The sequence below is a fragment of the Theobroma cacao genome, chromosome 5 (assembly GCF_053813885.1).
Source record: "Theobroma cacao isolate CCN51 chromosome 5, ASM5381388v1, whole genome shotgun sequence".
Lineage (NCBI taxonomy): Eukaryota > Viridiplantae > Streptophyta > Magnoliopsida > Malvales > Malvaceae > Theobroma > Theobroma cacao.
The window spans coordinates 38,817,451-38,833,551 of NC_142643.1; the positions used below are offsets into that span (position 1 = coordinate 38,817,451).

A 16,101-nucleotide genomic window follows, 5' to 3' on the forward strand; every position below is an offset into this window, starting at 1 on the left:
GGGCTTATTTGGGTATTTAACCTATTTTAAACTAAAAAAAAAAATTATTAACATTTTAATCATAATAATGTTTAAATTATAAATAAAATTTTAATATTTTAAAATATTAATGTTTAAGTTATTAAATGAAAATATAAATCAAAAAATGAAAAATGCAAATTGAGAAAAATAAAAAACATACTAATACTTTAATAATAAATTATTAAATTTTCAAAATTTTAATGAAAATAAAAATTAAATTATTAAAAAAATTTACTTAATTTTGTCTTTTGGTATAAATTTTTCTAAATTTGTATAAAGAGTATTTTTGTTTTACATGAAAATAAATCTGATTACAATAAAGAGTTTAAGTTTTTAATTTATATTATAAAAAATAATATTTTAAATTTTAAAATTAATTAAAATTATTAAAATTTTGATCATAATAATATATAAATTATAAATAAATTATTAATATTTAAATTATTAATATTTTAATTATATTATAAATTATTAATATTTAAAAAATAAAATAATATAAAAATAAATAATCATATATTATAATAAAAGGTGTTGTTGTCTTGTTTTCATTTATTTCTTTGTTATTCTAAAATTATTTTTACTAACTAAGCATTGTAATAAGTTATAATAGCAATTCTACTTTTTTTCAATCCGTCAATCAAACTATATAATAACATTTTCATTTTATTCCTACCGTATTCTATTACTACAAAATACCTATTCTATTCAATTCCTTTCTATTTCATAAACCAAATATGCCCTACAAAATCAAAATAAATTAATGATACCATTTACACCAGATTGAATGGCGCTGGAGGCATTTGTAAGCATTCAGCTTCATTTTCTAGCATCTCAACAACTTTGTTCATGGAAGGACGATTACTAGGCTTCATTTGTATGCACCACAAGGATACTATCACCATCTTCTTCACTATCTCCTTCTCCTCATCCGTGATTTCTCCAATTTCAATTTCTTTTCCCAAAGTCAATTGGTCAAAAACCCAAGAAGGGAAGTAAATTTGACTTGAATGCTCTGCAAAAGCATTTAAATTCTTTCTTCTACCAACCATTTCCATCAACAACATTCCGAAACTATAGACATCAGCTTTGTAAGAAATACCTCCAATGTTTTTATAGAATAACTCAGGAGCCATATAACCCATTGTACCTCGTGCCGCTGTCTGAGGAACCATACTGTCTTCTATTGGATATAATTTTGCAAGTCCAAAATCCGACACCTTGGGATTGAAATTTTCATCCAGAAGTATGTTGTGTGGTTTGATATCAAAATGTAAGATCTGCATGTCGCAACCTTTATGTAGATATTCAATCCCACGAGCCACGCCAATAGAAATCTCGTACATTTTCTTGCAACTCAAGGAGGTACTGCTTTCATTTGAGAATATATACTTTTCAAGAGACCCGTTGGCCATGAATTCGTATACAAGAGCACGCTTAGACCTTTCAGCACAAAATCCAATTAATTGAACTACATTGACATGATGAATCCTCCCGATGGTAGCAACTTCATTGATGAATTCTTGTCCATTACATTTGGACTTGCCCAATATCTTTACGGCTACCATACAGCCGCTTCGAAGCTTTCCTTTATAAACAGAGCCGTAACCACCTTCACCTAACTTATTCTTGAACCCATTAGTCATTTTCTTGATTTCTGAAAATGAGTACTTGATAGGCGTGAGATTGTTCTGACTTTGAAGAAAATCTTCCACCATGTCAAACATTGATAAATGTCTTCTTCGCCATTTATATATTAAGAATGCAATCACCAATGGTAGCCCACATAATCTTTCAGCAAACATTAGTAGTACTGCATTTAAATATAGTAAAACATTACCATTTGCAGGAAACGACATATAACATGAGAGCTCAAATATGTGTGGGGTTTTGGCAATGAGAACAAATTTTGAAGGACAAACTTCTCCATAATAATTTATTATAATTTGTTTAATTTTAGTTTTCTCATATATGCACTACAAGTGTATGGATATTTTGCTCTAAAGTATTGTAGTAATTGGTGTTTGTTGATCTTATGTTAGATATTTGGTTACGCTGGTAGGATAGTCCTCCTAGCTATTTTGTCAAACTTCAAACTAACCTTTTTTGTGAAAATAATATATATATATATATATATATATAAATTTTTAATTAATAACAAACCAAAATCTCATAATTTGGGCTTTAACTCTACAATCCAAGTAAAGAAAATGGGTATGTAAAAGAAAGGATTATAATTAATCTTTTATAGAAGATAATGCGAAAACAAAAGGTATAGAATTGAAGTCTTTCTGATGTTGATCAAACAGAAAAAGAATGTTATGTTATGCATCTCTCAATTTATTTTATTATAAAAGTAACTTTGATCTGATCATTTGTTGCCATATTTATATTGTGAAAATTTGTTGTTTCATGGTGTTTTTTTCTTTTTTGATAAGCTGTTGTTTCATAGTGTTAATATAGACTAACAAACACTTGGAAAACACTCCAGCTAACATTAGTGATCAAAATTTAAATTTTCATATTTTAGTGACCAAAACACATATTTTAACAAATTTAAGTGTTTGTTCATGTAGTTTATTCTTCTTTTTTTTTTTGGTACTCTAATTATTTATATTTTTGTTCTTGTGTACATAGGACTTTAAAGGTAATTTTCTTTTATTTCATAAAATCTTTACCCTTCTGATTTTAAGTAGATGTGTCTAAGGATTGGGCTACCTGTCCAGGCTGGCGAGCTTAGGCATAATTTTTGTATGCCTAACTTAATTTTATTTTAACTGATATATTTTTATTTAATTTTAATTTTAAAATATATTTTAAGATATTAATATAAAATAATAATTTGTTATTATAATAACAAAATAGTTGGTAAATGGATGAGACAAGTCAAGTTTAGTTTTTGGCTATTACAGAGCGAGGCTGGGTGGACCAAAACTGGCTCGTTGAACCCTTCTAATGCCAAGACTCAAATCTAAAACCTCCAACTGAAGCCTCAAAGTTCTATGTTCTAACAAATACATATTCCCTTGGGGATCATTTTCCTGGTTATATTTTAGTAAGTTTGAAGATTCTGATTTGGTTTTTGAAGTAAAAATGGTAGAAGTTGAAGTTGAAATTTTTTGAATTAATGTGTCCGAAATAAACATATTTATAAGTTTAAAAATTATTAATGCATAGTTTACTCTATCTTTTTTATGTTTCATTTATCTATAATCTATAAGATATATAAAAGTAGGAATATTAGAAAAATATTTTATGATAAATATGGGGTATTTTTACTCATTATATTTTTAAATTACCATTGTAAATATTTTTATTATAAATATCTATAAGATTTATCCATTTCCTAAATAAAAACTTTAATTGTATTGAAATGACTTTCATTAAAAAATATTTTTATTAAATCTAATAATATTAAATAATTATAGATTAATATTATAAAATTTTAATTATTTATATTTCAAACTTTGTGCTCACTTGTGTTTATATATAATTGTTAAAACAAAATAAAAGAACAAGTATCCACATGGGACGAACGTGTCAACAAGTACTAATTTTACCCTAAAAGTTGTAACTTTTAGTCATAAATAAATTTATCAATCTAGAAATTCATTTGGATTTCCTAGTTTGAAGAAAATAAAAATTATAGCATAGTAATTCTTCATTCTTCATCTACAATATTGTCCACATACCCAAATACCTCACTAATACCATTCACTTCTTTTTCTTAGATTTTTTCAAAGGATTTATATTTGGTGTATTGTCATGCCTATGTACTGTCACTTAATTACAAAGTGTCTGTTTATAAATGTGTAAAGATAAAAAGTTAAATGTTCTCCACAATAAATATTTTAAAAATTATGAGAATTTATTTTTAAATATTTTTAATTTTTAAATTTATTTATTAATGAAGTGACAACATTTATTCCCTGATAGTGTGTAGGTAATATACAATGTCTCACTAAAACTATTCATTTCATTTTCTGCAAATACAATTATAATTAAGTCTGTCACCCACCTATTTTACACTTATATTGACCCTCCAGTTTTTGAAATTTTGTGTAAATATGGACAGCCATTAATTAAACTATTCATTTCTTTTTCTCCAAATACTCTTATATTCAATATTATGGATTTTGCACATCTAATTTGGGTCATGGTGATTAGGAGGTACAAGTAGATCTTATCAAGAGAAGCCTTGATGGGTAGTCCTATTAGGGTTTCATATAAATATGACTAGATCCCCTCTTCACTCCTAGTCCTACTACAATGAATTTTACCGATTAAAAGCCGTCTAAAAGAGAAGATCCAGAAGGAAGAGCACAGCCTTAAATCTAATTTTGCCTTAACTCCTACATACAGTTATTGATAATTTCAATAACCCTAACAGTTATATAAATATGCAAAGCATAGCATATAAGATCCGGAAATTAGCTTACTTGCATTTCCACTTAATCGTAAAGTCATCAGCCTGTATGCGTAACAAAGTAATGAAGATACTGACAAACATAAATGTGCTTCAGACCAATGATCAATGTCATATTATAAGCTAGACGAAGAGGAGCTTTCATTTTCTTTGTCTCCTTTTTAGCTTTGTCTTTCAAATGTACTTACTGTGTTTTGATATTTTTATTTCTCTTTTGGACTCAATAGACAATTTTAACAATAATATAGAGATAATGATGTGCATATGTACGAGTTTTTCTGTTTTATAAAGGTGGTCTTACCAATCAATGGTGCTGCATACAAAGGTAAACCTGTAACAGGGAATGAAATAAAAGACATTGAGATGACCAAATAGTAGATCGAAGGATAAAATATTCTAATTTTCTTAAGTTTTGATCATAATTTTATATGAGTTTATTAATATTCGAAATGGATCATTCGCTTTAAAAGAATATCTTTTGTTGAACACATAAGTCTAGTTGTTAATCAATAGTTAATATTTTCATTAATTTGATAACGCGGTAATATTTTTCGAATAATTTTATCCTTTATTAATTTTAAAAATTATCATACTATATAAATTATAAATTTTTATTAAAAAATTTTTCTCTTCTATTCAAAAAAAAAATTCTCTTTACCTTAACTTTGACGTTCCCACTGCCAGAACGCTAGATCCGACCGCAAGGTGACCAGCTAACGTAAAGGAGCGTTGTTGACAGATTTGAGAAAATGAAAAATAGTGAAGAAAAAAAAAGATATTTTAAAAATTTCACGTTTACCCGTTAAATGTTATTTATACGTTTGAGACAGATTATTCATTTTGAATATTAATAGATCCGTATGAAATTATAGTCAAAACTTGAGAGGTCATAGTATTTCACTCTTTATCTAACTAAAGAAATAAAGATAAAACGTTCATTAATATAAATGCTATTAGGAATACTCACTAATCGTTATAATGAAAAATATGTCTGCGATTTTACCTGCATTTAGAAAGCAGAGAAGATTGTTAGTAATGTGCAGTTAATTAAAAAACTTTATGCACCTGACCTAAGCTATCCATAACAAACATAATCCCTCAAAGTGGCAGAGACCAAGTTTAGTAGTGCATGTTGGTTGCTAGTATCAATGTTATTAAATCATTGGCTAATAAATGAAGATGAAGGATAGATGACGCATATATCATTGCTGAATTTTGAGTCTCGCTACTACCAAGGGGCAGAGACTCTTTGGCTTTGTGAATTAATGATTTTGTGAAATTACTACCTTATAAATGTTATAACCTAACCTGGCATAGAACAACCTTCATTTTTCTCTTTTTCTTTTTCTCTCTAAAATATTAATAAATTGAAATGAAAATGAAAATTATATTATTATGTAATTATAAATCATTAATATTTTAAATAAATTATATTTTTTAAAATTTTAATATTTAAAAAGTGAAATTAAAGAAAAAATTGAATTAAATTAAATTATATAATCATATTAAATTTTAATTATAAATTATTAAATATTTTAAACAAATCCTACATTTTTAATATTTTGATATGTTAAAAAATGAAAATAGAGAAAAAAAAACAAATTTAAAAAAAAAGTGTCTGCAGGGGAGGGATGAGTTTAGTTAAAAGGGATACGATGGAGATAATCGGTTGAGGAGGTTAGGAGTTTAGTTAAAATTGTAATTACAGGTTTCACACTTTTCATTTAATCCTTCAATGTTTTATGTATCACATCAAATTCTTGAGTGATTTTTTTATGTATTCAGTAAATATCATATTTTTTACTGTTAACAAAAATATTATTCTTTTCAGTTTGACTTTTTTAATATACATTTTGAAAATTGATATTTGGTGGTTTGTTTGGTTTTTTATATAAATATAAATCTATCAATTACAACTTTGGAAATGAAAAATTAAAATCTAAATTCTTTGTGATGAAAAACCATATATTAATCACTGAATTCACCATCTTGTTTCATAAAATAATATTTTTATACAATTATTTAATTATGAATTTTTTAATAGCATTAAATTAATACAACTAGACCATCTTTCTACCTATTTTTTAATTTCTCTTTCTACCTCTCCATTTCTTTCTTTAATATTTTTTTTCTTTTCTTTTATGTCCTTCACGTGACTAAAGTAGGAAGTTCCTTTGAGCTTACTTTTACTTATGTAATAGATATATATATAAATATAAGAATTTTTTTGTCTTGCCTTTCAAAAAAAATACAAGAATTTTTAAGAAAATAAACTTTAAACTAATTTATATATTTTAAAATATATAAATAATTACATAAGATCTATTTATGTTTCTTAACTTAATCATTGTTAAATAATTATAAAAAAAACCTTAATTTAAATTGACCCCTCGCTTTTAATCAACATAATATATGAGTGCTTGAAACAGGATACGAAATTACTTACGCAGAAAACCGAAAGGATTAGGATTGGGTTCCCCGTACCGAAGCTGAATTCCATAGAGGAGCTCGTTGTGAATGTCTGCATAGGAAAGATTTTCACTGTATATTGTTGGAGAAGACGACTTGACTACCATGTCTATCTTGCAGTGATCTGCAATCTCTGACACTTTGCGATACCCCAACATAACATAAGAATAATATTGCCTTTCCATTGAGGATCTGTTGGATGAATTATAAACACCATGGGTACAAGGCCTAGTGTCTATGTAGTGAGAAGAATCAACTGGATTTTCACAACTCAAGTATAAAACTGTTGCCATGGCCATTAGGTTTAAGCCATCATCCTCGAGATCATAAGAACTGACAGAACGAAAAGGAAGGGAGGAGCAGTTGTTCCTTTGAAGAAGACCAGCATCAACGACTCGGATCGTGGAATTCTGATAATCGATTGCCAGCACGTAGTACTTGAGGTCTTTCGAGTTAAAAATTGTGTTATTGTTCTCGCATTCCAGCTGGTAACGGGGTTTCTCACCGCAGTTTCTAGGATCACCTATCAATCCAAAAGGGTGTGAGATGTTGAGAATTTGGCCGCAGGAAGAGGGTTTCTGGCATTGGTAAGGGAGTTTCTTAGCACCGCAACAAAGAAGAAATAGTTGTAGAAGGAAAAACGTTGTGCAGACAGATCTTCCCAAATGCATGGTGATAGCGGATACCCTGACTTCTGAGACAGGAGGAAGGAAAGAAGAAGGCCGGCCGGGTAATTACCCAACTACAGCAAGTTGCTGTGTGTTTTAATGTTGTTAGGAATGTATTTTAAAACACAGGAAAACGATGGGACATCACTTCTGTCTAAACTTAATTAACAAAGATGGTAACCAAAATAATGGGAGGAAACAAAAAGATTTAAGAATTAACACAATTAATTATACCGTAAAAGAGCACCCCCAACATTTGGTCTATGAATTATACAAATGCATCTATCACGTATTTAAATATTTAAATTTGAATTTCTTTTTTCGAATAAAAATATAAATACTATTGAGGAGGGAAAAAAATGAGCTATAGAATTTCTTAAAAAAAAAATTCATGAAGTTTTGAGGATTGAACAAGAACTAAAATTTGAATTGAGGGGATTAGATATATATAACATATATATATCATAGTTATTATAGTTATTATATAATGATATTATATTGTAATAATATTATTGAGCAAAAGATAATAATCAATAAAAACTAAAATGCCCTAGTGAACTTTTGGACAATACTCTATTATAATAGGTTGTAACGTTTTTGTTGTGATGTTCTAATTATTTAATATCTAAGGATAAAGTTTGAAAATATACAAATATGCATTAAAAATAATTTTAAAATTTTATATTATATTCTCAATAAAATATTTATAAATCAAATGTTATAATCTTAATTTTTCAAAATTTTAATTTAAAATTTTTTTATATATCTCTATCGCTCAATACTATATTCTCAACAGTTTAATATCTAATTTCTATTAGCTAATACTCCATTAGGATATCCTAATTAATTTCTATTAGCTGGTACACCATTAGGATAAGAATCAAGGCAACTTGGGGTCAATTACTCAAAGTCTTTGACAGCTCAGTCTCACCCACTCTTATAATCGACAGATCTTTCAAGGAAATTGGGTGCCACACACCGGCGTTTTAGTCTGCAAAGTAGGCCCAACTCTGTAATGGCCTAAGACGTTACATATCAAGTTGCGTATTTTGGCTTTAATTCCCGTCTAAGAAAAATGTTGCATCATCCATTCTAAGAGATTTTTCCACGAAGCTTGGAATCATTTGCGGATGGTTTATTCAAAGTCTCCTTACTATTTCCAAGTCAATCTTTCTTTTTCAACTTATTGAAATATCTTTGATATGTGACTACGAGACTAACTCGCCGCTCTATTATTTCATTTAACTGGGTAATTTCGTGACTCTCTAGACTTAAAATAATTAATTAAAAAAAGAACTTCAGACCTAAATGATTTGCTAGCAGTCTTTAGCCATTTCAACTCTCACTTTCTCTTCAACTTTAGAAAATAATATGACATGAGTGCATGCATGAGCATGTCTACCTCAGCCTCTTGCGGTAAAAAATAAGGAAACAACACTAACTTACGGCTAATAAACCTTTTGTACAAAAAAATAATAAATCCCAAATTTGGTGATAAATCAACTTGTTCTAAGAAGCTGTGGTTTATGGCTAAAAGGTGCATATATTGTGACAACTTATAATCTAAGAGAAAATCATTCAGGTTTATGGCCTGTTCAATAGGAGAGATGGTTCCTCTGTTTTGCTTCTTTTACTTGTTAATAACATCTACAGCATCTAAAGAGATCAATCAGGAATGCCGGGAATTAAGATGCAGTCGCCATGGACCATCCGTCCGTTTCCCCTTCCAACTTAAAGGTATCCATCCCGATCACTGCGCCTATCGTACTGGCTTTGATCTGTCTTGCACCACAAAAAATGAAACAGTGCTCGAACTGCCCGTTTCTGTGAAGCTATTTGTTTCAAAGATTGATTACCAGTCACAAATGCTTCATTTATATGACCCAACTCTCACGCTTCTGAAACGGCTTCAGTTCCTGAATCTATCCGATTCTCCATTCAGTTTTGTTTTCTGGTACTCTTTTTCTGAAGGGGGAAGGGGGATCGGGTACTTACCGTATCAGGATTATTCATTATTCAATTGTTCGAGAACATTTCACCGATGGGAGTCGGAACAATACCCTTTCTTCCTCAGTCAAGCTGGCCATCAAATTGTCGCTCTTGATTCTAGCAATTCCATAGATAAGTCGCCTTCTCTGTTTTCTTGCACCAAGATGTATAACGTTTATTCAGTTCCGCTAGATATACTTTACGAAAATCATGATATTCAATTTCGTTGGTCTTCACCAAAATTGGAATGCGGAAGCTGTAAGGAAGAAGGAAAGATTTGTGGGTGGAAGATGAATGCCTCAGAACCTCAAACTTTGTGCTTCCCTAAACACAGAGAGAGAGGTAACTCTTGTGTCTTTTCTTTTCTCTTAAATTCTCTATTTCTTACTTTAAAGTTTTCGTCAATTATTTGAAGCAAAAGAGGTGCTGAAATCACATCTCAACTAACAACCACTTCTCAAAGAAAAAAATGTGTTGGATGAAACCGTGATCCATTCAATTTCTTACATAGGAATTGGAAGCTTGGACTCAAGTAATATGCCAATAATAAAAGAAAAGAAGAATTCGTTTCAATTTGATTCTGTTTGAATTTCATATGTTCCAGAATGATTTAGCTTATAAGTTGAAATTTATTTGTTTTGAATCGAAAGATGTTTTGTCCAGATTTTTGAACTGATGATAGTATTACAATTGTACTCCATGCAGGGGCATCAACAGGACCAGTAGTCACAGGTAAAAGTTACCCTGCTTAAATATTAATATCATAAGTAAGATTGAGAGAAACTGCTCTCAAATTGTTGGAATTATGTGCAGGTGTCGTTCTCGGTTCGTGTTTGCTTGCAATAATTGTTATGGCACTCTATGAAGCTTATATATCAGACAAATTGGACAGGGAGAACCAGATAAGAATAAAAAGGTTTATGGAGGATTACAAAGCTCTCAAGCCCACAAGATACTCCTATGCTGATATCAAGAGGATCACAAACCAATTCAAGGAAGAACTGGGCCAGGGTTCGTATGGAACTGTGTTCAAGGGAAAGCTGTCAAATGAAATTCTAGTAGCTGTTAAAGTCCTCAATGAAACCAAAGGGAACGGAGAAGAATTTATCAATGAAGTCGGAACAATAGGAAAAATCCACCACATTAATGTGGTTCGCTTGGTAGGCTTCTGTGCTGATGGATTTAGACGGGCTCTGGTCTATGAGTTTCTGCCAAATGGTTCCTTGCAAAAGTTCATTGCTTCAGCTGACTCTAAGACCCTTTTTCTTGGCTGGGAAAAGCTGCAGGGTATTGCCCTTGGTGTAGCCAAAGGACTCGAATATCTTCATCGAGGCTGTGATCAACGAATACTTCATTTCGATATCAAACCTCACAACATCTTGCTCGATCACAATTTCAATCCAAAAATCTGTGACTTCGGTCTATCTAAGATGTGCTCGAAGGATCAAAGCGCAGTATCCATGACAACAGCTCGAGGAACAATCGGTTACATTGCACCTGAGGTGTTCTCCAGGAATTTCGGTAATGTGTCTTACAAGTCTGATGTTTATAGCTTTGGAATGTTATTGCTCGAAATGGTCGGAGGCAAGAAAAACATTGATGGTAAAGATGATAATGCTGTGGAAGCCTACTACCCTGATTGGATCCATAATCTTTTAGAAGACGGGGAAGATCTACGAATCCCAATCGAAGGAGAGGAAAGTAGTAAAATTGCCAAGAAACTAGCCACTGTAGGACTTTGGTGCATCCAATGGCACCCCGTGGATCGTCCTTCCATGGAAGTGGTGGTGCAAATGTTGGAAGGGAAAGAAGATCATCTCAAAATTCCACCAAATTCTTTCGACTTTACAGGCACAAGACCGAATGCTTCTATACCGGAAAGACGTCGACGCCAACAAGAGCTGGATGTAATTTCCGAAGTCCATCAGGAAATGGAAGAGATCAACGATCTGCAAGAGGAATGACAGAGGTTTGGAATTTGAATGAGTAGAACTTAAAACGTTTGTAATATTTTATGGTGAAGCTTTTGTAATTGGTGCTTGGGAATTGTAAACCTTAGATAGCGTTAGAAATGACTTTTAAGATCACCATAATGATCTTATTATCATAGTTCTATTATCATGGATGATTTAAATATTATCATATTTAGTTAACAACTATTAATTACTGAGAATTAAAGATCATCCAATTTGATATCAGGTAAAAATCATATGCAATTTTATTTACAATTACCCAAAGTAATCATAATAATTTGAATATTGTATAAAAATAATAATATGTAAAATATTAATATTATTTCTTGGATATAAGGTATAATTAAATGATTACCAGGGTACATTTATACTCTTTGTAACCTCTAGGTTTATAGTGTATTTTCCCCCTTTTATAGATATAGATAATAGGTACAAAACCACATTAAATATTATCTCTTATAGTTGATTTATTTATGTATTGATTTCAATGTTAAATACGTTTCTACTTAAAAATCCCAACAAATAAAAAATAAAAGGAGAATTATTTTGATACTTTTTCTCAAATTTAAGACGGCAAAATAGAAGCACAAAGAGAGAAGAAGATGGCAGTATCCCATAGGGAAGGAGATGGGAAAAGAAATAAGGAAAAATAGATAAAGAGATTAAAAAAACAAAAAGAAAAGACACTCAAAGCAGAGCCACCCATAAAGTTGCAAAAGTAATTACCACCAGAAGAGGTATGATGATAGGATAGCACACCAAAGGCTTCCACATGTGTATCTCTTGGCCCTTTCTTTTTCGCTGATTCTTTTTGAAAGGCCGACTTCCAGACAAAGCTAGACCCAAGGCAGAGGCCCCTAATACCAAAATTAGAAGATAAGCTTTCCAAAGTTGCAAGTGTCAAAGCTGAGCCAAGAATAAAGACACCCATTGCCAAGGTTCTATATTTATATCCGCCAATGCCATATGAGATCCTCCTGCTGCTACTGCCACTGGTGCCAAACTATTTGATGCTTCCATCTCTCTTCCTACTGCAACAACTTAAATGCAATTCAAAAGCAGTTAGCCTACATTGACCCACATTTTGAACCACAGTCCCCAGAGTAATGTATTGCATTTGCAGCATATATCCCTTTGAAAAAGGTTGTTTAGGTTAACAATCACCTTTGAAAAAACTGTTTAAAGAGTTTGAAAAGATTGATAATTGACTTAAGCATCCGAGTGCTATTTTCCTTCTTGCTTGCTTGCAGATCCTATCTCAGTTAGCCCTCAACATGCACATAATAAAAGAGTAAGAGTGTATATGAGAATTTTATTGTAGCTCCAAAACTTACTTGGTCATTATGCCCGATAATTATTTATAAATTTTGGTTGCATTTAACATTTTTTATTGAACTAATTATAATTAATCTCATAAAGAGTATGGAAACTTTACATTTTAATTTTTTTATGTTTGATATTATGTTCGAATAGACATAATTATATCATTTATTCAAAATAAAATGTTAGAGGTATTATTTTTTGTTTATACACAAACAAAGTGTCTCACAATAAAAGTTAACTTCTTCAGCCTTTTTTTTTAAATTTAAATCTGAATTATTATATTTTTTAATTTTTTTGTTCTCTTATGGGGCTTCATTAGGTCTGTTCTGATACTACTTATAATGAGTCGGTGTTTTCAATCTAAAAAATATGTATGATAGGTGATGAAAGGATTATGTTTATATACCCAAGATTCATCTTATTTTTTTACAGATATGAGATTCGTGACATTAAGATATTGCTAGTTTTCTTAACCAATGAGATTTTAAAATTATATGAAGATTAATTAACTCAAATTTTCATTTTTTAATTAATTAAAATAAAACTCCTATATTTTTTTTTGTGGCATCTTCATATAATTTGACACAATTAAAATCTACAAGGTTCAAGGACGAATCCAGGTTGGGGACAATGAGGGTAATTGTCATTATTGATATCCTAATGTCTCTTTGATTTTATTACAAAAATAGTTTAAAATTTTAACCCTTTTATATTTTTTTCATTAAAATTGAAAAAAATAATATATATATCACATCATTATAAATATTTGAAAAAGTAAAAATATAATTATTATAAAAAGTGACTTATTTTTCATATTAATAGTTTGTATAATATTATTTATAAAATACGGGCCTTATAATTAATTTGTTTATCAATATAAAATCTATTAAAACTTTAAAAAAGAATTATAAAACAACAAATAAAAAATATTTATAAGTTAAAAAGTTATCTTTTACCTCATTTGTTACTTTTCTCACCTACAAAAAATTATAATATCTAATAAAAGCAAATGAGGAATCAGTTGAGAGAAAAGAACATGACAAGTAATTTTATGAAAGAAATGCCAAAAAAAAAAGTCAAAGGGGTGATATTGCTTGCTTTTTTCAAAAATGAAAATATTTGTAATTAGTTTTTTATATTTTTGATAAATTGTTATTATAATAGAGTATTCATTTATTATTAGAAAATTTTTTTACTGAAAAAACAATTTGATGTATGTAGAATAATAACTTAAAAAATAAGATTATCAATTTTGAAGAGATACTCTTGAATGAATGATTCTTTAATTAAATATATAAATAAAAATACATTTTGTAGTATTGATAATTTAAAAAATTTTACAACACTTTCGAACTATAAGAACTCGCTGACAACTTTCGTTAAACTAGAGTTGATTTGTATTTATAACTTTTGTGTATTTAATATATTTATATATATAGTTTTTTTAAAAACTTAATTATTAATAATTTTTATATATATAGTTTAACTCCATTGAATATAAATCCTAAATGGTCTCTTACAAAGTTAAAAACTGAGAGGAGGCAACGCATGAGATAGGTAAAGGGGACTAGACGAAGATGATGGAAAACGTTTTTACGCATATTCTTTTCACCAATTAGAAAATATCTATTTGAAATTCACAAACCTATTTTGGCTTAGCTTATTTTTAATTTAAAAGCTATTATTAAGCTTTTATAAAAAATAATAACTTTTAGAATTAAGCTAAAACTGTTTAATAAACTGTTTAACAAAATAAATTATATAAGCTCTAATTTTGGTTAAAATTACCATAAAGAATATATGCCATCTTCAATCACCTAATAAACTATAATGTAATGCTTCAAGTTTATATATAATTTTATATGTTAAAATCAAATAAATCAATAAAGAAACGGAACAATTATCAAACTTATATAGTAGCAATAGTATTAAATTTTTATTGATCTAATAAGCAATCGGATCATAATGCTTCAATTTCTAAAAAAAGAAAACGATGTATTTAATATTAAAATCATTTTTGGTGAAAAAGAAAGAAAACTTTTAAACAGTATTTAAATGCATTTTTGAATTTTAGATTTTTTTTTCTTAATCTTTGTAAGAACAAAAATTTTTTAGATTTTGATATTCTGTTGTTGGGTCTTCTGTTTTTTTCTGAATGTAATTTTGAATTTTAGATTTTTTTTTAATCTTTGTAAGAATAAAAAAATTATAGATTTTGACATTCTGTTGTTGGATCTTCTGTTTTTTTAGTAGTTTTTGTAGAGAAAGATAAAAAAGAGGAAAATCACAATTTACGTTGAAAAATAATAATTTATAGAAAGAAAGAGAGGAGAGGAGAGGGAGATTGATTAAGAGAGAGATATTTTTTGAAAAATTAATATATTTTTAAAAGAATAGGAGAAAGCTCTTTCCTGTAGTTTTTCTTTAAGTTTTTTCTTTTTTAAATTTTGTTCTTTAAAAAAAAGTTAATTTTTTTAAGAGTTTCTAAAAAAATCATGTTTGACTTTATTTTTATGTTTAAGATGTAGATAAGTTGAAAAAAAAACTAGATCAAATAAGTACTAAATAAATAAATAAAAAGTTTTAATTTACAAAATGTTTATATTCAATGCCATTTCATCTGTGTTCTCCAAGAAAAAAAAAAGTCACTTTTTTGTTGCATACAAAACTCATACAAAAAAGTAAGCTTTTTTATCTGTTTTTTTTTTCCTTTTAGATGTAACTTCACTTCTTCTCTTTTTTTCTTTCATTTAATTTAGTCAGCAATTAAACATGTTTTTGTTTTGTGGAAAAATTAGGATGCTTTTTATTTCATAAAAGAGAAAATTTAACATGTATTAGACTTAGAATTTTAATTCTTAAATGAGTCTGTTTTTTATTTTCCTCGATAAAAAAAGATACAATGTTATGAAGTCGAATTTTAGAAAAGTAAGCAAAATTTAAAGGATATAGAAGTTGACTATCATACCAACACATTTTTTTAATGAAAAGTGCATTTTTAATTGGTACGGGGCACCAATTGAGGGTTGTGAAGGTAATAAGGTTACATAAATTGTGATTAGTATAGTTTAGATCATCACATCCTTGTATTCAAGTTGCATATATTAATTATAATTGGGCAAGATTAAGTAATAATTCATCACATAAAGTTTATAAAATTTTTATTTAAAATTATTAAATAAAAAAACCCAAACCAACTAATTTGACTAAATTTAATTAGTATATCAATCATATG

At 28.8% G+C, this 16,101-nt stretch overlaps 2 protein-coding genes across 5 annotated transcripts; one reads left to right on the plus strand and one right to left on the minus strand.

The window, feature by feature from the left end:
- Positions 1–666: 666 nt before the first annotated feature.
- On the minus strand, positions 667–7,687 carry LOC108661863 (rust resistance kinase Lr10-like). 4 transcript variants are annotated; one of them, XM_088806566.1, is made up of 4 exons: positions 6,891–7,687; positions 5,412–5,447; positions 4,746–4,775; positions 667–1,831 (listed from the first exon to the last, which is right to left on the minus strand). In XM_088806566.1, exons 1-4 carry the CDS (start codon positions 7,582–7,584, stop codon positions 792–794), a joined length of 1,800 nt encoding a protein of 599 aa, XP_088662692.1. In that variant the 5' UTR covers positions 7,585–7,687; the 3' UTR covers positions 667–791. The 4 variants fall into 4 exon arrangements, with proteins under 4 accessions (XP_088662692.1, XP_088662694.1, XP_088662693.1 ...); XM_088806568.1 differs by lacking the exon at positions 5,412–5,447; XM_088806567.1 differs by lacking the exon at positions 4,746–4,775.
- A 1,401-nt stretch (positions 7,688–9,088) lies between these two features.
- Positions 9,089–11,695, plus strand: LOC18599381 (rust resistance kinase Lr10-like). Its single transcript, XM_018120634.2, has 3 exons — positions 9,089–9,912; positions 10,276–10,302; positions 10,384–11,695. Exons 1-3 carry the CDS (start codon positions 9,168–9,170, stop codon positions 11,532–11,534), a joined length of 1,923 nt encoding a protein of 640 aa, XP_017976123.2. The 5' UTR covers positions 9,089–9,167; the 3' UTR covers positions 11,535–11,695.
- The last annotated feature ends 4,406 nt before the right edge of the window (positions 11,696–16,101 follow it).